The following is a 24,666-nucleotide window of genomic DNA, read 5'->3' as shown; positions in this document are numbered from 1 at the left end:
GGAATGGCACTTTCGTCATCACAGTGTAAGGGGTAAGTAGTGTAGGTGTAATGGTAATTGGGAAACCGACTACCACCACTTTGAATGTGTGGGGACAGCTAATTTAGGATAAAATGTCTTTGCAGTCCTGTTTTTCTACATCTGTTCATTAAACGCATTGTGATACAGTATTGTCAAGTTGATATCCTTCATAAGACATCTGTTTTTTCCCATGTGCCAGATGGGACACGTGGCTGGTAGTTACATGTGCTCAGCCTTTCATTTGATGTGCTTTTGTTTGGACACCTCCTGTATCACAATGACTTAACAGTCAAAAACCTTCCTTAACTTCTTCCTCCCTGGAGTTTCTCCAACTGGAACCTACCATACAGGTTGTGCATGTATTTAACTAAAGGATGACAAGAATACATGTTCACAGGTGGTTTCAAATTGTACTTTTGGGTTTATTGATTATAAGCAACTTATAGGGGCAAATCTTTTCATTAACAAGATTTACATTTTTTTTTAAAGGAGGTTTGCAGCCATTTACCATTTATAGTTCAAATCAGATATATGCCATCCCTTAGATGAAAGGAGCCGAGAGAAGAAAATTGTAGAAATTACACTAGCTGAATACATAGTTGTTTAGTTTTTCAATTTGGATGATATGGCATGCTAGGAATCATTCTTAGTGGGATATTTAGTTTAATTTAAGATAATTATATACATAATGCTGAAAAGTTTTTTAAACATTTTTTAAATGTTGAGAGCAAGTTTGTTCATTGAAAGTTTTCCTATTTTCTCATATGCAATTTCATGCACACAGCTGTACTTGCTTGTAGTCAGCTTTTAGCATAAAAGGACACTTCCTGTGGGGTTTTCACATTATCGAGAGCTATATGGCTATAGGATATTTGTTGAAACCCTAATAAGTGCTGGACTTTTGGAACAGATTTTGGCAATAGAGCTATAACAGATTGGAGGAACATCAGTGGCAAGTGTTCCCATCGTGAACTACGCTAGTGGACAGACTACGGTATATCTTTGGATTGGATTCCCTCATATACTACTGTGTCCCAGCACGGAGCTGCTGGTCAAGTTTCCGCAGGAGAAGCTTCAATCACAGTGGGGGTTACTAAAGCCATCAACAGTTCAACGGGTTAATCCCTCAGTGTCGGATCAATATGTGACCATAGCTGTTTCCTTTACATCAAGAACTGTAAGTTTATTCCAATTATATGATTATCATCTTATGCCCCAGAACCCGTTATATGTACTTTTGGCACAACTGTGCTGTTTTCTTTGGGCTTCTATTACCATCTATTCTGTGCAGTGACTTTTTAATGATCTCTTAATATTATTGAGAATAGCTGATTTGGTCGATATATTAACAACTATCTGATAAGGCACATGCTATTTTATGCTGATTTTATTTTAGAAGACCTAGTTTTGTATTTTTATTGTCATGGGATATAACTGTTTGAAAAATTTACACTGAAATATCTATAGTGTGTGCATTAAATAAATTGTTATTTTTGTATTTTACTTTTCAGCATCGTGTGTGTTTTTTCTTGATCAGATCCAGTACTGTCTTTATTTCTATTATTATTTATAAATACTGCACACTAACTACATTGTAGTCTTAGAATTGTATTTTTATTCATACTTCTTTTTCCACTCAGTTCCGACCTTTCCCCATAAAGAATGTATAGGCACTCCAGGGGGTATATTTACTAAACTGCGGATTTAAAAAGTGGAGATGTTGCCTATAGCAACCAATCAGATTCTAGTTATCATTTATTTAGTACATTCTACAAAATGATAGCTAGGATCTGATTAGTTGCTATAGGCAACATCTCCATTTTTTTCAAACCTGCAGTTTAGTAAATATACACCCAGGTCTGGTTTCTTCCTGTTCCCTAGCAGCGGGCAATTCAAGTCTCTCTCTTCCATTTTAAATTTTGCAACACGCCTAATGCAAATGTGTAAATGGTTCCAACCTCTCTTTGGCGCCGTTTGTGCATGCTCATTTCAAAAGTAATTATTGCCACAAACAAGCACTTAAATATTCTTAATGAACGACAATTAGGAATGAGATCTAACTCCGCCAACAATACTTTCAAGATTCATGATTGTTCCAATTCAAAGTATGTTAATATAAATTCTAACAACAATGATAAATACAGTACATACTTGCATGGAAGAATGCGAACAACATCTTTGGGTTTGTAGTTTTCTATGCACACCGCACAATTTTCAGCCTCTATGTCGATTCCCTAGGTTGACATTACAAAAAAATAAAAAATAAGAAGGTTTAATACATGTCAGATTACAGTATACACATCAGTGGCTGAAAGTATGCAAGACGGAGTGAGTCACATCCTGCAAGAATTACATTGCAAATATTTATGAGCACAAGCCCTTGATGACGACAGCTGAAAGTGGAGCACTCCTAAGGCGTAACAGATCGACTTGTCTACACAAATTTAGCCCCAAACACTAGTTTCTACAACCACTTTAAAACAGCCCTCAAATTTATACTAAAAAAAACCCCAAAAACATATAGCAAAAACAATAATGCTGCAATTTGTGTAACGCTTTAATCTAGTTTCTCCCCAGTACAAAGTATATGGCTTATAGCTAATATTTGTTTATCCTATGTTACTTTTATGAATTATAATATAAGCTTACCATCACTTGAATTAGAATGTAAATATTATATCAGTTAACAGCTGATATTTTACAGCTAATGTGTAAATTCCAAACATTGCATATATACCCTGTACTGCTTTTAGGCAAATATGAAATGGCGCTCACGTTACAAGAAGTTTGGTATCCCTTTTATGATCGCACTGCCTCTGCTCTCCCAAATCCACTCAACATACCCAAGCACTGTAAACACTAGGCACACTTAGGAGGCTGGTAGTTCAATCTTGAGAGCTTCTATCTATTCTTTCCAATTAACATCATAACTGCAGATTATGTTTCATAGAACTTACTTCATACGTTGCCTAAAAAATTGTCTAGACATTGTATAGAATGTGTGGAGTCTACATGCTGCCCGTAAAATTATATATACCACTGTGTATAATAAAAAGATATAGATATAGATATAGATATATATATATATATATATATATATATATATATGTTATAGGTATATAAAGTTAAGGAGGTGCAGCCATGTGTAGTATTCGAAGGCCATTTTGTGTTGTGTTACTAGAAAGAGCTATAAAGAAAAGTAATGTATTTATGGAAAACCACTATCTCTTCACTTTATTGTAAAGTTGTGCACTCACGTATGTAATCTTACTTCAGATGCGATTTCTGAATCGACTTCAACTACTAAAACTCCAATTGAGCATGCCGATTTATGTGTACACACCTATATGATTTACCTTCATAGAATTGCATCTCTCAACCTTCTGCTGAATAATTGTGACTCTGTACACACTTTACAGATATACTGAGAAACTATCGGCAGAAGTGTTGAACAGACGGTCCTGAGTGCGTACACACTTCCACATTTGCTTAACATCTTTCCATTGTTGATCGTAATTTTTAGCAGGTTTATAAAACCGAATTAAACGATGCAATGTGTTTTTGTATGATAAAACATGATCGTGGGAGCGTACGCACTCTTGCAATATCAGACCAAACGATCGTTTATCGTGTGATCTGCACGATAACTGCATAGTTTACTCATCATAAATGTAATGAGCTTTGTTTACCTTTTCTCCTCTCTTCACCTTGTGCAGCTGAAGTTGGCCGATTGCTTTCTTGGTTTCTTTACGATTACCCTTTAATAAGTGAAAACACAAAACACGGCACAAAATGAATGGCAACAAATATAGAACAGATTGTAATATAAGGTTGCTGTTGTCACTTCACTGTAATAATTATTGCTAAAAGAAAGCCGAGAACAGAGCTAAACTATTTGAGGTTTACAATATTTTTCTTAACTGGTTTGTAGAAGCAGAAAACTAGTTGCTTGTACATATAGAAAAGTAATTTCAATAAATGTTAACACATGAACTACACAGTTCCAAATGGTAATTTTAACACTAGTTAACGGTGGTTCTAATGACTTCATACCCTCTTCTACTTTCAGTAGGGAGTAAATGTGCCATGGCAGCGTCTCTTGGACGCTGTCTGCTGTATTCACTCGCATGCTTCTTAGTTTCCACCACCACCCCTATCTCCAGGTGCAAGAGCTAGTTATGCAATGTGTTACACATGCGGCGTCACTGGTCTTTTCTTAAAGCCAATGGGGGACAAGACTTATAATCCCCACAATGTGCATTACAAAGATTCAAACACAGCAAATGCAATTTCTGTAACAATTTTACCAACGATTGAAAGTCCCGACGACCATACCAATTCATACGTACACACCTACACTGTTTACCTTCAGGTCTGTAATCTTCATCTCACTGCTGAAAAGATTGTGACTCTGTACACACTCTAGAGATCTGCCTACACTGCTGGTCGCGAGTACGTACACACTTCCACATTTGCTTGACATCATTCCATCATTGATCGTAATTTTAAGGAAGTTTATAAAACCAAATCCAAACACTGTGATGTGTTTTGTATGATAAAACATGATTGTAGGGGCGTACACACTGTGCAATCTCTGCTCTGACCAAATGGTCGTGGATCATGTGATCTGCACAATAATTACATAGGTGTGTATCCAGCTTTACGAAATAACAAAACATAACGGAGAGACCTGAAATCCTCACAAATTAAATCAGTATGCTCATATCATTTTATCTGAACATCAACATTTATTACACATGTATGGAAAAGTTGGAACATTGTGCTGTATTTATTTTTATTTCCGCTCCAGTTCCTTGCTTAAATACCAGCCACAATTTCCTTGTCATTGAAGACCATGTGCCAGAGCTGCCAAATAGTGTGTGCCTGTACTCCCATTTGGGGAAGAAGTTAAAAAAGTATTTTGGTTTTAGCTAAACACTTGTCTTGTGAGTCATTTCCTCAAGTCCATTGTGTGTACCTACAAAGTCACTTAAAGTCACTTAAGGTAGAGTCAATGGATCATAGACAAGCTCAGGCTTGCCTGAAGTCAGCAGGTAATAGAAACACTGAAAAAGCATCTATAGATCCTATGTCCATATATGTTACACACATATCACATATGATAGGATCAACAAGCAAATATAACATGATCTACATTACCTAATAAATACAAACAATATCAGGATAATCTACTAATCAGGTGCAAAAGCAAGAACTATGTTACGTTGGTTACTATAGATAGATAGATAGATAGATAGATAGATAGAGAGAGAGAGATATAGATATATATATATATATCGAGAGAGAGAGAGAGAGAGAGAGAGAGAGAGATATATATATATATATATATATATATATATATATATACACACACACACATATACATATATACATACATACACACACACACACTATATGGACAAAAGTATTCGGACGCTTGACCATTACACCAACAGAGACTATAATGACATTGTATTCTAATACATATACTTTAACATGGAGTTGGTCCCCCTTTTGCACTCTTCTTAGAAGTCTTTCCACAAGATGTTGGGAGTGTTTCTGTGGGAATTAGTGCCCATTCATTCTGTAGAGCATTTATGAGGTCAGGCACTGATGTTGGACGAGAAGTCCTGGCTCACAGTGTTCAATGGGGTTTGAGGTTAGGGCTCTGTGCGGGCCAGTCAATTTCTCCCACACCAAACTCATCAAACCATGTCCTTGCTTTGTGCACTGGGGCACAGTCATGTTGGAATAGAAAAGATCCTTCCCAAAACTGTCACAAAGTTGGAAGCATAGCATTGTCCAAAATGACTGGTATTCTGAAAAATCAAGATTGCTCTTCACTGGAAATAAGGGGCCTAGCTCAAACCCTGAGAAAAAACTGCCCCATATCATTATCCCTCCTCCACCAAACTTCACAGTTGTCATAATGCAGTCAGGCAACTTTCTCCAGGTATCTGCCAACCCAGACACGCCCATCTGACTGCCAAACAGAGAAGCGTGATTCGTCACTCCACAGAACACATTTCCACTGCTCCACAGTCCCGTGTCTGTGTGCTTTACACCACTCTATTAGATGTTTGGCATTGGTCTTGGTGATGTAAGGCTTACATGCAGCTGCTCGGCCATGGAAACCCATTCTGTTAAGCTCCCGCCGCACAGATTCTGTGCTTACATTAATGCCAGTGGAGGTTCGGAACTCTTCAGCTATGGAATCAGCAGAGCGTTGGTGACTATTACGCACCATGCGCCTTAGAAGTCGTTGACCCTGCTCTGTGATTTTACGCTGTCTTCCGTTTCACAGCCGAGTTGCTGTTGTTCCTAAATGCTTCCACTTTCTAATAATATCACTTACAGTTGACCGTGGAATATCCAGCAGGGATGAAATTTCACGAACCGTTGTATTGCAAAGGTGCCATCCTATTACAGTACCACATTTGAAGTCACTGAGCTCTTCAGAATTACCCATTTTGTATCACAAATGTTTGCAAATGGCTAGGTGCTTGATTTTGTACACCTCTGGCAATGGGTCCGATTGAAACACCTCAATTCAATAATTAACAGGTGTGGCCAAAGACTTGTCCATATAGTGCGTGTGTATATATACACATAGATATATATATGTGTGTGTGTGTGCATCAGATCAGCATTATTCTTATACAGTTCAGGAAATGCAAAAAGGAAACATAGTTTGGTCTTAAAGCTACAATACCAACAAATCAGTTGCCATATTCACCTGATTTCCATACTTGGCCCCTGTATATAGGAAGCGTTGGACATAGTAGAATATTAACCAGGCCAGGGAGATGATCATCATTGTGATGAAGGCAATGGCCACAAACACCACTGACTGACCACTGATGAATTCCTGGACAAGGCGGGTGCCCACAGTGATGACCATTTTTACTGGTATGTTTCTTCTTAGAAGCTCCATGATATCCATTCCTTTTGGATAGCCAACCATTATTACTACTGTGTTACCTGTTCCTGCAAAGAAAGGAGACAAAAGCCAATAAATAAACAGGCACAGTTGGTTTGATTATGCCTCGATTACAGATCTTCTGTATTGTGGCAACATATAAAGTTATAGAAATATGGTTTCAATCAAACATGTAAATAATTTGGTTTGTCACCTGGATTGTAAGGGAATTATGCCAGTGATAGAAGACCTTTAAACAGGCTTTGTTTCTATTTTACAAATTTACCAAGCTTTGCCAAAAGTAACATGTTATTTAATCTAATCACCCTTATCAATGCACTTGGTAGTACAGTAGAATCATCACATATTGTGCAAGCAATATGCATTCCTCAGCATACATAAACATTGGTGTTTTAAGAATGTACAATAAAACATTTTCAGATCCCTCCACTTTTAGAGAATACCCCCTAATTATATACCCATTTTGAACAAAATTAAAGCTCTGTGTTTAGTTAATTTTCAGCTGCTGCGATTTGTTAAATAAATATACAGCTGGTAAACCACTCTTATGGCCCCAAAGTGTAAGGGCCAAACAGAATTCCTTATATATACATTTTAGCATATGATTAGGAATTGGGGTAGTCTTTAGTAGTGGCAAAATGTTGGGATCATGGATAATCCTGTAAACTTTTGTTTTCCTTTACATATACTGCTAAATATAGTAGTTAGAACAAAATAAAAAAAACGAATCACTATAGTGAAAAAAAACATGACTGACTTGACATGGTGCTTTCAATGAACACTAATATTGGTTTTCAAGATAGCGGATAAACCAAACAAACTTGTTATCTCTGTAATTCAGGCCAGACTACCTTTGGTTTCTCTGATCTAACAGACAATGGGGCTTCTGTTTAGTTGGGCAACAGGAGAACAGGTAACTCTGGATGTAGGTTTGTGCTGAGGCAGATCAGAAGCTGCAAGTTGAGAAATTGAACAGTGAATAAAATGCCTATACTAACAGATCAGCAATGGAATAAACTTTATTTGAAACTGATGAAAACAAGCTAAAAATGGAGAAAAAAAAACCAACTCTGAAAAAAGGCAATACATAAGCTAAAAATATGGAATACATCTGTATTTATAAATAAGACGTAAAATTCCACCCACAAGGCCCAGAGTCATGCACAATTGTGCATTAGTCTGCACAGGTGTTCAGAGAGCTCAGCACACACTGGAACAGCTCAGTCTCTCTTGGCACAACTATGTCACGAAACCCCTTGGGAAGTATGCTGTGCGTAAGAGGAAGAAAAGTTTCCCAATGCTGTGCTTAGTCACTACTGACTGGTAACACTGTAAAATGTAGTGTAGTGGATGCAGCAGCAGCAACAATAAAATCGGGAACAACAAGAGACATTGTTAGGGAAAGGAAAGAAAGAGGGATGATGGAACACACATCTAGCATAGACTGCTGAACAATATGTACGGAAACAATTCAGCAGTGCTTTGTACACTGTATGCAAGTACTAATCTCATATGTTAGTAACATCTCCTGTGCTGACAGGACACAGTGGCAGGAGAATATAATTCTGTGAGCGTTAGCCCTTGAAAGTATTATTTGTATAATTGGATTAGTGTCATATGCATATGTTAAACCTGGTAACGTGGGTACTTTCTAGTACCAGTAAATATTATATTGGTCCAATTGCCTAAAATTAGGAACATTCTGTTTAATCACTATATTTATGGGAAATACTAAAATAAAGTAACATTTCCATTACCTAAAGAATCATTGTAACATTCACACGTTTCCATATCTCACTAGCATTTACTGAATATAATGGGGCATGAGGTCATATTAGATATTGGGAGAACAACAAGGCATTCAGAATTGCAAAGAAATGCAAAGAAACTGTCCAAAGAAATAAAGAAAATGTCATCAGTTTGTAAAAGACACATAACAAATATATTATTCAAATAGAACTGTGAATTTAATTAGATACTTCCATACTGAACCAACTAGTTCTCCTTCTAGATAACATTTAAACTGTATTTTCACTCCTTTATGCATTTTTTACAGGGCTGATATGTATGTATGTATGTATGTATGTATGTATGTATCCTGCAATTTCAATGTCATCAAGTAAAAATAACTATGCCGTAGGTGTAAGGAGCCATCAAATATATTAACCACATGGCCATCATAGTTGAGGAACATTGTCTATATTTCAAACTCACTCCATGCCCTGTACCCAATAGGTGTTTAGAAATACAATTAGACAATAAATATGTCAATCAGGTTATTTTTAAGCTGGACATTTGACCCACTTATTATACAAATTTCTACTCATAAATTTACTTATTTATTTTACACTAATATGGACTCAAAATGATCACTGCAATTGAAATGAGATGAGAAATGAGAGTTTGAGCGGACCAGGCAGAATGTCATTCACCTCATGATAACATCAGCCTGTATATGGTTATCGGGTGACTGGAAATAATTTCCCATTATGAGCCATCTTTTTGGCTCGCCCATCAAATGATCTGATCTATCCATCCACATGTATAACCATAATAGAAACAGACCTGGTTGTGTGAGGAACATAGTCCGATTATGTCACACCTGTTAAAGACATCTTAAAAGACCACCTACACCTTTTATGCCCCCCATGTATGGCTTGTGCTGCAGCGGATTTAGTCCAACTATAGGATAGGCTTCACAACATACACGCCAAGGTGGTAAACTATGTTACATCAGAATGATCCTTTTCATTAAAATGTTTCAAGAGTGAATGCTTCATATATACATTTTTTATATTGCGCTTATATTCCCTAATTCTTTCTTTTGCTTTTACCCCTATACAATATTTATTACATGGGCATACAGTATAAAGCACATTTTATTATCATATGTAATCAGGTCACAACGTATATATTCTGTATTGTCTGTTGAAAAATGTGTTCCTTCTACTTTCTCTTGGACATTGTCTACAATACCTTCAACATCTCAATAAGCCTCTACCATGATTTAGTCAGGTAAATAATTATTTAGGAGTTCTCCTTCTACGAATTCGAATTGCCATTTGACGCCCAAATTACTTATTTTCTTGTAAGTAAATGTTTTGCTGGTAATAACGCAAATAAGGTTTTGGCTATAATGTTGTAAAAAGATGATACATAGTGCAAGGCCAGTAGTCCTATTCATGTTCATATTTTTAGACTGGACTATGAAGTGAAGATTTAGTAAGACTATTTAGACTGTTGAAGACAATTGAGAATTTGTACATTTATGAACAGATTTGGACCAATATTAAATCTTTAATATCAGAGTATGAGTTAAAATTACATATCTTGAAAAACAGAATGTAAAATATGTACATTTTGCTTTCAACTTGAATCAGACCCACAATAATTATGAGTGGAGCCTGCCCGATAGCACCCAGCCAGTTAGTTGTGTTGTGTCACAAACACTGGGATATGCCATTCTGTTAACATTAGATTAAAATTATTGGCAAGCAGGGATTTTACTTTCTGTTTATTTCATTAGTTCATTCAAACTGAATGCATATTACCATTCATTTTCCAACACAAACAGATATTATTCATGGCAAATTTAGCAACAATTTAAACCATTTTCCTATATTAGATAACAACCTTATCACCAATTTTGGTGGTAACCAATCTCCCTGGAACAGACTGTTCTAAAATGCTCTTAAATTAAAAGCCTATGTGTAACATTCATGAGATAAGCCCTGCAGCTAAGCTTTCTTCATATGACTCCCCTCCTCAATTGGCACAACATTAAATAAAAGAGCTGGACTGAAATGAGCTCATTCATGTTTGTTTATTTGAGCAAAGACGGTTTTCATAATACAATGTTAGATTTAGGATTTTGTTTTACATTCTTTTAAACTGTCCTTTTACTTTTCATCTCATATTAATAAAAAGGATATCAAATAGGCATGAGTATTGTGGGTAAAATATTGCATTATTATTTATATTACATAATAAATATACAGATATAAGGATACTGAACATTATACGCCTACATATCTCAAATTATAAATATCAAAGTTGTCCGTCAACAAATTGATATAAAATCTACAGACATCCATTGGATATATCATCATAAATATATATGTGATACAACACCGATTAGTATTGTCAAGCTATAGCATTTAAACGTCATCTCAAATCAACAGGACATACCCAGGACAGAACAAATTAAAGATATATAATTCTAAAAGAGAAAAGTGATGCGGAGTCATGAAATTAGGACCTTTTAATGTGTTCAACTTCACCAACATAACTCAGTTTGGTGGATAAAATATATGTTTGTTTGTTTTTTATTTGGCCTCATAGTACAGAGTATATGCAGTGTCACACAACTTGGTGCTATGTGGCATCCATGTAACTATGTTGCTTTTATCGTTCAAAATCTCTGGAACAAATCAATGTCCAAACCAGAATGTCATTAAAGACTAAGTGCTGCAGTTTGTCATCTCTGAAAGATGCAGAATAGTAGGATGGAGGAGAAACAAACTAACTGACCATTATAACAAAAACAGCATAACAGCAAACAGCATGCAGTCTGGGATTCTAGGGCCTGAATGCTAGGCCACTTACACCTTAAGGTAGGCACATAGTGGAATTACAATGTGATTAAAGTGCATTTCTAATGCAAGTTAAGCAGATGTAAACAGCAGAAAAAATAAGCAAGTTAAGTGCATGTAACCCTGGGGGTAAATGTATCAAGCTGAGAGTTTTTTGACGGGTTTGAAAAACCAATCAGATTCTAGCTATCACTTATTAGTACATTCTACAAAATGACAGCTAGAATCCGATTGGTTGCTATAGGCAACATCTCCACTTTTCAAACCCGCCGGAAAACTCTCAGCTTGATACATTTACCCCCTGAACTGTGATGTGTTTGCTTGTTTTTTGTTTTGCTTTTTTTCACACTGATTTGTCCCATTTCAATGCAGTTAAAAAAACTTACATTCACTTCAATGGGGGAGCATTGTAGATGCGGTTAAGCCTTTACATGTACGTTTACCAAAAGCATTTGGTTTGGACAGGATAAATTCCTGTTTTTCCATAGATGCATAGTTAAAGAATAGCGATTGAGTGCAGTTTTTAAATGAGATCTAAAACGCAAAACACATTTTAAACACACCGATGCAATGAGGCTTATTTGTGGCATTTCACCTACATTTTAATATGCCAAAAAAAAACAACACATTGCAGTGTGTACATAACCTTATGGAATGACATTTCAGAGGTAGCAGACAGAAGAGGACATGTGGTAGGCAAAGTTGTAATTATTTTTTTTCTTTTTAAGCAAGAAACTAAAAGCGTAAATCCATAAAGCCACAGCAGAACACATCCTTAACCACGCACTTTCTAAATAGATTAAACGGAGAAGCAAGAGCCATTTTCTGAAGAGCTTTCTTTCCGATTTAGAGAGGATGACCTTAATAAGAGACCATTAAGCATTTTAATTTTATGACTAAGTGCCTCAATTACATGTTCAATCTTGACCAAGTCTATTTAAGGGCTGAATATGCAGTTTAACCTCACAGAACTTCGCAATCAATCAGTAGCTGAAAATAACAACCTTGATGAATGTATTAAATCTTTCATTGGCGTTGAGAGCAAAGAAAAATACAGAGACAGAAAGAAATTTAAAAGAAGCACAGTAATGGTAAATGCTATAAAACTGTGTAACACTTTGCAACAAATGTCACATTTTCCATAAATTAACAGAATGTAATAAATTAAATTAGAATATATTCCTTAAAGGCAGGGCTGCTGAGGCCACCTCTTGGAGCCATTCTGAGGGGACTCCCCCCAGTTAAAGCACACAGCTTTGGGAAAATCAGTTTCTGTGCAAGCAATCTAGGAATGGTGTAAGTCTAGGAATGGTGTACCAGTGCAGACCAATAGGACCATAGCCAACCAAATTCTACCATATGCAATAAAATGTGTACAATATCCTATATAAAGGCACAAGTGTCACGTCTTTCACTAGGAATATCACTGACTGGTATTGGCGCTACTAAACTGGGAGGCGCGGAGTCCAACGCACCACCGGTGTTCACCAGGGACGCCCGCAAGGAGGTTTGGGCTTTGCAGCGTGTGATGCGCAGGTCGCGGTTCTCCCAGATAGTTACCAGTACAATGAATAGAGAGTAGTCAGACAGGCGGAGACGAAACCAGAGAAGCGCAGTACCACGGCGAGAAGACAAAGTGTAAACAGGAACGGTCCAAGGGTCGAATACCAGTGCGGGCAATGAATTACAAAGGGAGATCCGGAAGAGTAGTCAAGCAAGCCAATAATCAGGTAACACAGGAGACAAAACCAGGAACTGTAACAACGCTGGAGCTGGATAGAACCAATACTCTGGCACCCTAATGGTGCCAGAGTGGAGTTTAAATAGAGGCCAACAGGAAATGGTAGGGAGGAGAAGCGTCTGTGTTGCTTAGCAACACAAGCGGCGCATCACGCATGCGCGAGCACCGCGAACATGTGATCGCGTCCCGTTGCCTAGCAACGGGACCTGAGTTGCAGCGAGAGGGCGTCCGTCTCCGGCACCCCACAGAGGTGCGGAGACGGCGCCTGACTACAAGTCTGCAGGCAAAGAGGTTTTAAATAGGCCACACAGCACCATGGCAACTTCTTTGGTCATTATAATGTAGGCAGTGTTCTTCGAATTCAAAAACATTCCTAATTAATACTGCAGTAATAGCATCACTGAGGACCATCTACACCAATATAATAAGTGATGCTAATATATGTATAAACTCCTGTAAATAAGATCTGTATAAACGGCGTGTCCGGATGTCGACGCCTATCATTGGGAAATTCCAATGTCATCACTTCAGTGTTCATTAGAAAATCTTATGCATAATAAGAGAGAGATGCACCCACTACTGACAATTATGGATATCACCTCAGAGATATATCCATCGATCCTGCAGCCTCGTGCCTTTATGTAGTCATAACATTCCTCACTGACTTACAGTATCCTTGTAACTTACAGTAGGAGATACATTATACCATATACACTATGTCTATAGTATCATGAATATATACATCTGGAAGACAAGATCCTGACCTTTAGGATGTGAATGACTGGACACTACTTTCACATAAAAAGTGGAGCAGACTGAACACAATGCAATGTGCATAAAAAATGTTGATGCTCCTAATCTGTCAGTTACATCAATATTTTATCAGCAGCACCAGTGGCAGAGTTCACCTTTGGTGCTTAGGTAAATGTATCCCTGTCACCGCTGCAGAAGAGCAGCGTGGAAGCTGCCATGATCCCACTTTTGTTATTTAAGGCCGAAACCAGAGAAGCACCAGTGTTAGCCCAGTCCTAGCTATCATATTAAGAGATTCCCAAGAGACAGAGCAGTTAACTGGTGAAAAACACAGACTGATAACCGATACAATCATCAAGACCTAAGGTTCCACTGGAGCTGCCAGATAGTGAAGGAAGAAAAACAAAACCTTGCGTTTCCATCTTAGACTAATGGGTCATATGTTTCAGCTTAGTCCGTAGGTCTACTGAAGAGAACATACAAAAAACCTTATGCAGGATGTGAACACACAACACAATGCTAATTTAAGCACAAATGACTGGTGTAGACAAAGAATATTACAGACGAAAAAAAACTTTCACTGAACTCACAAACCTGTCTACAGTATATATACATGAGGATTATTTTAAGTTGGAAGAGGTAAAGTTTGTGGTCAGTGGCAGGAAAACGTGAGATTTAGGCTGGGCACACACTAAAGCATTTTCTGACCAATGTGTTTTTGCAATGATTTTATTAACGACTGAAAAAAAGTCCTGATGAGCATACGAATTCATGCATACACACTATACATGTTTTAATAGATTTACCTTCAGATCTGTGCTCTTCATCTGTCATAACTGTCAGCTGAATAGATCATGACTCTGTAAACTCTATGGAGATCCTGATCATGAGTGCAGACACACTGCAGGACTAAAAGGATGTCGTTCCATAACTGAACGAGATTTTAAGTTCTGCTGAACAATCAAATGGAACGACGATCGGTACTTTGGAAGGACTGTCGCTCATTGTACAAGTATACATACTAATGCGATGTCGGGTCAAACAGTAGTTTATCGAGTGCTTTGTTCTATAGTTTGCTGAAAAACCTATAGTGTGTACCCAGCCTTACTAGAGGCCAAACTGTACAAAAACACATGGTTTAAAAAAAAAAAACAAACACCATCCGGATTTTTTACATGCCAAGTATATAACATGTGTGATTCAAGAACACACAGTTTGCAAAACCACACATTATTAAAATAGTTCTATCTTAGACTAACTTGTTATTCAAAACACTTTCTCTCGTAGAACTTTTTTTTTTTCGGTAAATTTGGAACCTCTTTCCATATATAAAGTTTTTGTGGTTTTGTTTGTTTTTAGAAATGTGGAAAAAATTTCAGAGAAATTGTTTTTAGCCCTTGCTGCACAAGTACAAGAATCCATGAAATGTTTCTGGTTTGAAGTCAATTAATCTAAAAGAGTAAATAAGGAACAAAATACTGTATATTACGCTAACAATTAACCCCAGGTAGTACTTCCCAATTACTCCTCATGATCTAGAATATCGTTTCAATCCCGATGGCGCTCTCTCACTGCTGCTATTGTGCGGATGCTAGCACAGTAGCTTGAAAAGAATCTACCCCTATGAAAGGTAGTTTCTTTTAGCATTTTGTACGGACTGTTAAGTGCGTATTGTCGCTAACCAATAACGATTGTCGAACCTCGATTTGTGTTTCCAACGCACAAAGATTTATTCGCAATAAGTAGAATAATATGCTCAAGCGAAGTAATAATAAATACAGCCGTTACTTATCGCAGGCGCTCTGGATCCAGTGCAGTCATTCAATCCTGAAGTCTGGGGACAAGATGTCTGAACACTGGATGTGAAGCTGCTGCTTATATACACAATGAAATACAGTAAAACAATGAAGATGGTATAGCTTGCATCTATTGGTCCAGGTCTCAGGAAGGTCCAAGGGGTTGTCAATCGTTGGCTAGTTCATCCTAAGGAATCCAAAGGAGGGGGTCATCTCTCCAGGGTGTATGCTCGGCTCTTCCCGCCAAGATTCCTTAGTCTTAAGTAGTTCATAATTCCCTATTATTCATAACTTTTGTATGCACTCTACGATTCCCTCGCAGAGTGAACCAAACAGTAGGATATGTAACGAGGTTCATTGTGATACCACTCATGATGTGATTCCTTCAACCTGTTCTGTGTATTTCACTAATATGTTTGTAACTCTGATATAACATGTAAATACTACTATATTTCGACATAACTGACTATGTGTTGCAACTACCATTAATGTGTACTATTTTATAAGTATGCGTGTTTGTGCGAATGTATGGTAAAAGACCAATTACTGTTGCTGCCACGTGTAGTAACTGCGTACGCCCTTTCACGCCGTAGCGTGCCCATGTACGTCGTAGCGTACCGTACGCATCTTTTCAGACAAAGACAACCAAGTTTGCTCGACTTTAATTGAAATGACTTTATCCAATTTGCTAAGTTCGACAAGACACATTAAGGTCTAAATATACTACAAATATGCGTAGAGCGCCGATTTACTGGCCAATCTGCCCACGCACAGAGAGTCAATAGATTTCAAGTAATGTGCAATCTAAATTCTCTACTCTGGAAATTCACATTTCTAAAAGATCTATGCACACCAATTAACATCGTCTTTGATCTTCACACAAATACAGCAATAACTGTGAGATCTTCTCACAAATCTTCGTATTGCAAGTAATAAGAGCTGTGTATGTGATCATCTTAAGATTTAAAACACAGTGCGATGCTAAAATGCATTCGGCCAACAAGCTGTCATCCATGGCTTCTCTTGTGGCCCACAGCCACACTTTTTTTTTTTTTGCCTAGATGCTATTGCCCTTTTCACATATCCAGGGCATTAGTTAAAACAGCTATCCCATCAAAAATGAGTTTTTTTCTTAAACATGATTGTGTCAGGCTATAACATCTTGTTAATAAAGATTTTTCTTGGTTTGTTTCTTCATGTTGCTATTAATGATTTATAATTCTGTACAATGTCATGACTACCAGGGCAACCAAAGTCATACAGCACACGATGTAGTGAGCAGAGAGGCTTTGAAATGCCAGTATCGGCTCTGTTTGCTATGTGTACTGTTAAATCCTCCGCTTCCTCCTCCCCCTGCCTTCACATGACATGCTGAGAGCTGTGAGACTGTGTCAGCATAACTGGCAGCCATATATTTTTTTTGCAACCCCCAGAGAGATTTTGAAAAGGCGATAATGATTTGTAGAAGGACAGCTAAGAAAAACTGTGCAGATGCATGCTTAAAAGGCACTTAATGCTTGTTATTTAAAGAGAAAAAAAAAAAGAAAACCTTCAATGTGGGACTACAGTTTCAACTTGCCTGCAGCTAGGGATCACTAGTAAGTGGACATGGAGAAATGTAACCCCTAGCCATTTATAATGGGCCCTTGTAAGAACCATCTGCAGAATGATGAACTTCAACAAATAAAATCACTTAATAATCATATTCAATATTATACTGCAAAAACATCATATTTTCTAAAAATTATCATTTAAAAATACACATAATTAGCTTATAGCCAACAGTAAAATATATAAAAGGAAGGAGCAGTTTTGATTCAAAACGGAACCATTAATCTCAAAGCCGATTCCAAGACTTATGATTTCAGAGTTAAACAAGATTAGAAAACTGTGCTTTAAAGAGATGAGACAAGCAGAATAGGCATTATAGGTCTGGTAATGATGAGTTAGGACAGCCTTGTAGGCCACAGGGGGAGCATATGACGGTAGATATCTCACTCACTCACATATGGCACTATAGCAACACACATGTTCTATAATTTTGCCTTCATACTTACATGCTCAAAAATATAATCTCAGGTTTATCAAAAGTAAATTCAAAAATTTTGCTCTTGCACATAAACATTGATACACTTGTTTCCAGACTTCAAGGTCAGTCACTATATACTTGACCAGGCTCATTTAACAACCTCCCATACTGGCTACCCCGCAGTGTGGTATATGGGCTGCCACGCAGGAAAATATTTTCATTCTATATGGTGCAGTTACCGTGTCTTCATGGAAGATGTGGGATAAATTAAATAATGAAAAACAACTAGCCATTTTAGCACACATACAGAGGCTCCTGACAGCTAATGGGATCCTGGTACATCTAAATAATGGTCTGCATAAGAAGCTTATGAGCTGAGCAAGACTTCTTTCACTGAATGAAATGTCCTACTCAACTCATGATAACACACATATGAAAACACTAAGGGATTAAAACATGTCTCAGTATTAAGATGTCCAACTCGTATGCTCTAAAGTAGCATAAAACATATTTTGGTTATGAGCAATCCTCTCCTATCTAGTTCAGGTGCTTATTAGAAAACGGATATATAAATTAGTCATTTTGTATTATGAAGACAGTCACCACTTGGGATTGTCTCATGGAAAAGCTGTGTGATGTAAACATATCAGGGCATGGGTTAGGCACATGCGAGAGGGTGACATCAGTTGTCTTGCTCTTCTATTTATTAGTCTGTATTTATATAGATCTACTGTAGCAATATGACTCATGTCACTTTTCCAAATGTTCATATAGCAAAAATGTACATTCATGGCCGAGAGGTACCTGTAATAAGGTTACAATATTGCAGCCTTCCCTCATGATGTATCCATTTCGCCTCACAGTGCGGTATATTCATTAATAAAACTCTGTAACGAACATTGTAAGATGGACTGTAATGGAAACAGGCCAGCACTCAGAAGCATATGGTGTTTTTAAAATCGGTGTTGTTGTTAAATGCACAGTTCACCACTTATACAACATAGAAAAATATTTTGGGCTTCAGATCCACTGTAATTTAGAAAGTGCTACCCTGAAGAAAAAAAAGCACAAATTGAGAGGAGCTACAGCTACCTGGCTGCACCTGTAAACTCTGGGCAAGTTTTGTTGATCCATCAGAGGGTTCCCAATGTTACACTGTAAATCAGGGTTGTCCAGCCCGCAGCCCGCGGGCCGCATGCGGCCCAGCACGCCTGTAAATGTGGCCCAGAAGGAGTTTTGGTTGTGGCAAGAGGGCAGCACTGTTAATGGAAAAAAGAAAAGAAAAGAAAATACTTACCTTGCAGTCACGCGGTCACGTCAGCTGGTACTCCGGCTCCCTCCCTTGTCTCCTCCTCCGTGCGGTGCTCGCAGTGAATGTCGGGCGTGATGTCATCACGCCCAACATCCATTGCAGAGCGCAGCACAGAGGAGTCACCCGCGCGAGAAGAACAACCGGCAGCACAGAATTGGAGAAAAGAGAAGAGGACAGGAGAACAAGCCAATTAAAAGGTAAGGGGGATTTTTTTTATTATTTCAAGGGACGCTGACCAGTGAATAAAAGTCACCTGGTCCTGGAGCATCATGGACCTTATCTCCCTGCTACATACTTCTACTTGTAATACTAATGGGGCATTATATATTATTCTCTTTGGCCCATTATAAGTTGTTATCTCTTAACTAACTTAGTGGTGTAATTAGCAAAACAGGTCACAATTTGGGGTCACAGTGATGTATATGTCAGGTACCGCAGGCCTGGTCAGGGCACCCCGATATATAATGCCTGGCTTAAATGCACTTTATTGATATTGCATCAAAACAATACAAAAAGTGATTATAGTATAATAACTAGAGAGGATTTTTTAAACAGGGCGATTGAAAGATAAGTATAGGGGGATTTGAAAAAAAAGTTTTATATATATATATATACATATATATATATACACACACACACACACAAGTTAACCCGTGCATGATACTCATGCATTCTAGTCAAATCAAGCTACTTAAGGTGTTAAAAAGGTTCTTGTCATGCATTTGGGCCATAGCCCAGACCTCCTCAGGGGAGTAGCGTTACTTACCGACGCAAGCGCCCTTTTTTAACGTGGTTTTGTCCACATGTCACCACCTCATCATTTTTCTCCATCACCTCATCCTTCATCTTTATCGCCACATCCTTCATCTCCATCGTCTTACTGTTCTAAAACCTCTCGATACACAACGTTTCTGCTAAACACCTTATCGCTGTGCTCAATCAGTCTTTCTTGAAGGGCAGTATTCATAACCTGCACCTTCACATCACTGCTTCTCCGTACTCGTGAAAATGCGACATACAATTGTCCATGACCAAACACAGGCTCTGGTAAATAAATACCCACACGGTCAAGTGTTTGACCCTGTGACTTGTTAATGGTCATAGCAAGTGCCGCCTTCAAAGGGAACTGCCGCCGTCTTAGTTTAAACGGCAGTCCTGTTTCGGATGGACATAAGTCAATCCGAAGTATCATCACCTTTTCTCCTTTAGCATAGCCAGTCAAAACTTCTGCTTGTATCACATTCGTTTTCAGTGCTGTCACTACTAATCGAGTGCCATTGCGCAGTCCTCTCTTAAAACATTCAGATTTCTCAATAGCATAATAATGCTTCCAACTTTCAATCTTAATCTGTGCCTTGGCATTCTGGAAGGAGTCAACGTATTCAAAAACTCAACTGGGAAATTTTCTTTCTCAGTGTCATCGTCTGCTTGTACTGCATCTTCACTCAAATAAATCATAAATTCACCTTCCATTATCTCCATCACCTCTTCATTAAGTTTATCAACGTCCTCATTTAAGGGACACAAAATTGCTCGATTCGACATAGATTTAACCATGTCGATCGAAATGTTCTCGCCAAATATCTCCTTAACAATATCATCGCATACCATGTCGTGTGGTATCTCAATTGTTTCTTCGTTAAATTCATCATCATTTGTAAAAGCTCCATCTCCCAACTTCAACAACCAATCACTGTATTCAGGATCTTCCGATCGCTGATTAATCTTCAATATAAGTCTTTTAAATTGCCTCCATGTGCTCGAAAACTTAATGCTTCCTTGCACAATGGCAGCTCTCATTGCATGCGGTAGAACCGGCAAGCATTGTCTGAAGTCACTTCCCAGTAAAATAACTTTCCCCCCAAAGGGTATATTATTCTTCATCACTTCTCTCAAAAGACGATCTATTGTATTGAGTGTATGGTTAGAAACCATTGTGCACTCATCAATTATAAATAATTTTGCGAGCTGAAGGCTCTTAGCCTGATCGGATGTTGGCTTAATTCTGGATACAGATGTTTCATTAATTGGAATTGGAAGTCCATATAAGGAATGGACTGTCCTTCCTCCATTTAAAAGATTAGCTGCAATGGCTGTCGAGGCAGCAGTAATCACTTTCACTCCTATCTTATTCATAAAATGGATCAAATTAGCATAAAGGTACGTTTTTCCACTTCATCCAGGGTCATCAATAAAGAACAAATTCTCACTTAGAGGTTTATTCGAAATTGCTTTTGTTATTTTGTCATATGCATTTCTCTGCTCTTCATTCAACGTAAGGCTCATTTCTTCTGCTTGCTGCCTTTCTATTTCTTTATCAATTTCTTGATCAATGTCTGGCAAATAAACTGGAGGACTCGGAAGTCCGTAATGTGCACAACTCATTCGATGGGAAGCGAACACATCATTAATATCTCTAAGGGCATAGCCCTCACATTCATTGCAAGTAGGGTCTTGCGAATAAAGTCTGTGACAGTAATCTTGCATCAAATCTTGTTTAAATTCTTCATACAATTTGCGTGGATCAGTCGGAGAGCCAAACACGCAAATGTATGCAAATAAATCTCGTAGTTGCCGAGGCATACTACACACAACTGCATCTTCCATAGTCGATTTCCACACCGTATCATCAAACAAAAATCCTCTTGCTTTTGCCGCTTCACGAAAAGTCAAATATTCCACTTCACCAACGGTTCTCAAATCTTGGAAGTTTGTAGCTCCCTTGACGTGTAACAAATTTAATCTCAAATAATATCTCTCCCCTTCTTTTAACCCCACCGAGCACATTCTTCCAATCACCTTGTGTCCTCCTCTCTGTCTCTTTTTCCAAACTCCCTTTTCAAAAACAAAATGCTCAGGAATTTCTCGATAAAAAAATTGGCGAGCATTTTGATTGGTTTCATTCAGCTTGAACCAAGCCATGAGAGTTGAATTCTTATTCAATCTCTGTACAAAGTCTTCCATATTTTCTGTGTCGAAGAATATGCTCTGTTGTCCAGGCATATGCACCGCCAATCGTATGATGGCATGTGTCTGCATGTGCATTGGAAATGCAAATATTCTCCATATTGCTTCGGGAGCACTCACATATCTCGAATCTACATGCTTCGTAGGCTCATCATGTTTATCTACTTTAATTTCAACATTGACACAATCATGTCCTTTATATACGTATTTAAACAAATACTTCACACTTTGTATTGATGCACACACCTCAACATTGATGTGGCAATTATATTTTAGTAACAAATAGGTGTTGTAAGGTACAACCCATGAATTGTCAAATATTTTTCCATTCACCTCATGTTCAACCCCTTTTCTTCTCATATATTTTGGATAACCGTTTAGATTTCCTACTGTTGAATTACAAAAATCTTTTGGAAAATTCTTCATGCATTTTCCGTTGTCCATGCATGGGGACTGGGGGTTTCTCAAGCCACATGGCGTATGAATCATATTTTTGGTGACGATTTCATACAGTCGTGGAAATTTTCCTTTATCAGGTATCTCAGCTGACACCATCTTATCAATATCTTCCTCTGTCTTTAACTTTGACTCTGAATCCATAATTAATAAAATATGTGCATGTGGAAGTACACGCTTTTGAAATTCAATAGAGTGAACTCTTGTCACTTGCATTCCAAATAGTCCTTCATTCAATTCTTCAAGTAAACTTTTAAGTTTCAAATGAAAAACCCTCGCTACCATATCAGGTCTATGTTCTACCTGTTGCCAAGGCTCCAGGTTTTCGACAATTTCTTGCCATTTTGGATTGCATGTCATAGTTATGAATATATCTGATTTCCCAAATTTAGTCACAATAGCCATTGCATCCTGGTATCTTTGTTGCATATTTCTCGGGCTTCCCTCAAAAGAAGATGGTAAAATTACCATTTTCCCTGGAGGAATCCCTCGCTCTTCAGCTCTTTCATTAATGTGGTCCATCAAGCCACTGTACTGTTCTACTCGCAAATCTTTTTGATGGGTTTTGATCCAATTTAATCTATTTGCTTCAACTTTGACATAAGCGTCAACAATATATTGCCGAGTCAATTTTCCACCATTGAGTAGAGGATTGAACTCATTTCTTACGGACAGCTTATAGCTGTAAAACATCATCATAGTCAAGCGATCGTTCTTATTCGCTCCAATCAATTTCATTTCAGTGCTCCAGTTTTGTTCCGCACGCGGAAAGAATAGTGGATACACCATAGCATTAAGATTGGGATCAAGAATGCTCAGTCTTTTCAAAGGAGGAACTCCTGGTTTTGGTCTTAAATGAACCAAAATATCTCTATTAAATGGAGGTTCCCCATCCGTATTTTGAAATACCACAGCTACTTCACTCGCTCTTGCTACGTTGTAACGTCGAGGATCTTTTTATCGGTCTTGTTTAATTGCCATCATAATATTAGGCATCTCCGTATTATTCCTCATTGCTTCCCTTTTAGCATCTTTTTCAATCTCATGTAACATTCTGTACGCCTCCACAAACTTATTCATTTCTCTTAGTAATTTCTCAATTTTTTCCATAATATGCTCATCGCAATCTTTATTTTCAGGCATATCTGCTCTCTCCTTTGATGCATCATCAGTATCAAGTATGTAAAGTTGAGCAAACTTTCGTTGGCCATCATCTGGATTTAAAGTTCCAGTTCTATGATAAATCTGACCTTGAATGCGAAAGCAATAAGGTCCTTTTCCTTTTGGTGTAGTTATAGCAGCTCCCATTGATGCAAAAGCAAAAGAATTGTTATAATTTCTTATGTTTTCCATAAATAGTTTGCTATACTTATCAATTTTTTTTTCTGTCATCAATTTTTTTAGAATGTCAGGAAAATCCTGCTGTTGTAATCTAACTTTTCCTTTCTGGCAGCATTGAGTAAATTTTTCATCTTGTGGCCTTTCGGCCAAAAAATTCTTTGAGTTACAAAACTCGCATCTTACATTCATGTTTCCACAGTAGTGCTGGTCTACTGCGTTTTCATCTTTGTTAGCTTTTAAAGGTAACGCATCTGTCATTAAGTTTTTGTTTTTAGCGTCAGCTAATCGTCTCCTTCCATCTCTTTTTGACTGCCTTTCCTTCTCTCACATCTCTTCAGTCTGACTTTCCCTTAACTGTCTCTTTGCATTTCTATTTGCCTCTCTTTCCTGCTCTCGCATATCTTCACGCTGACTCTGTCTTGATTTGCGCAGTTTTCGCCCTTCGCCTCTCTTGTTCATTTGCGTATTTTTTTGATCTCCCCATTTAAATAAGAATAAAAATATAAAAATAAGATAATGAATTTGTTTGCTATTGTTTGATAGTGAGAGCTATAGAAGTTGGATTGTGGTTTATATTTTGTGGACTTATTAGTACAGCGCTGAGTAGTAATTTTTGCTGACTTGTCAGTAGAGCGTGAGTAGTAATTTTTGGTGACTTGTTAGGAAGGCATGAGTAGTAATAGTAGGTGTTTGCAAGGCGGGTAGCAAAGTAATATAC

At 37.7% G+C, this 24,666-nt stretch overlaps 1 protein-coding gene across 1 annotated transcript in view; it reads right to left on the bottom strand.

The window, feature by feature from the left end:
• RNF149 (ring finger protein 149) overlaps positions 1-24,666 on the bottom strand; it is a 54,043-nt gene that overhangs the window by 15,207 nt on the left and 14,170 nt on the right. Inside the window, exons 2-4 of the mRNA XM_075200229.1 lie at positions 6,758-7,008; positions 3,711-3,779; positions 2,173-2,255 (exon numbers count right to left, since the gene is read on the bottom strand). Coding sequence (XP_075056330.1) covers positions 2,173-2,255; positions 3,711-3,779; positions 6,758-7,008 — 403 coding nt within the window. The remainder of the gene's footprint in view (positions 1-2,172; positions 2,256-3,710; positions 3,780-6,757; positions 7,009-24,666) is intronic.

This window comes from Mixophyes fleayi, chromosome 2 (assembly GCF_038048845.1).
Source record: "Mixophyes fleayi isolate aMixFle1 chromosome 2, aMixFle1.hap1, whole genome shotgun sequence".
NCBI classification, from domain to species: Eukaryota; Metazoa; Chordata; class Amphibia; order Anura; family Limnodynastidae; genus Mixophyes; species Mixophyes fleayi.
The sequence above is the reverse complement of the archived record's forward strand: the minus strand, read 5'-3'. Positions and strand labels throughout refer to the sequence as shown.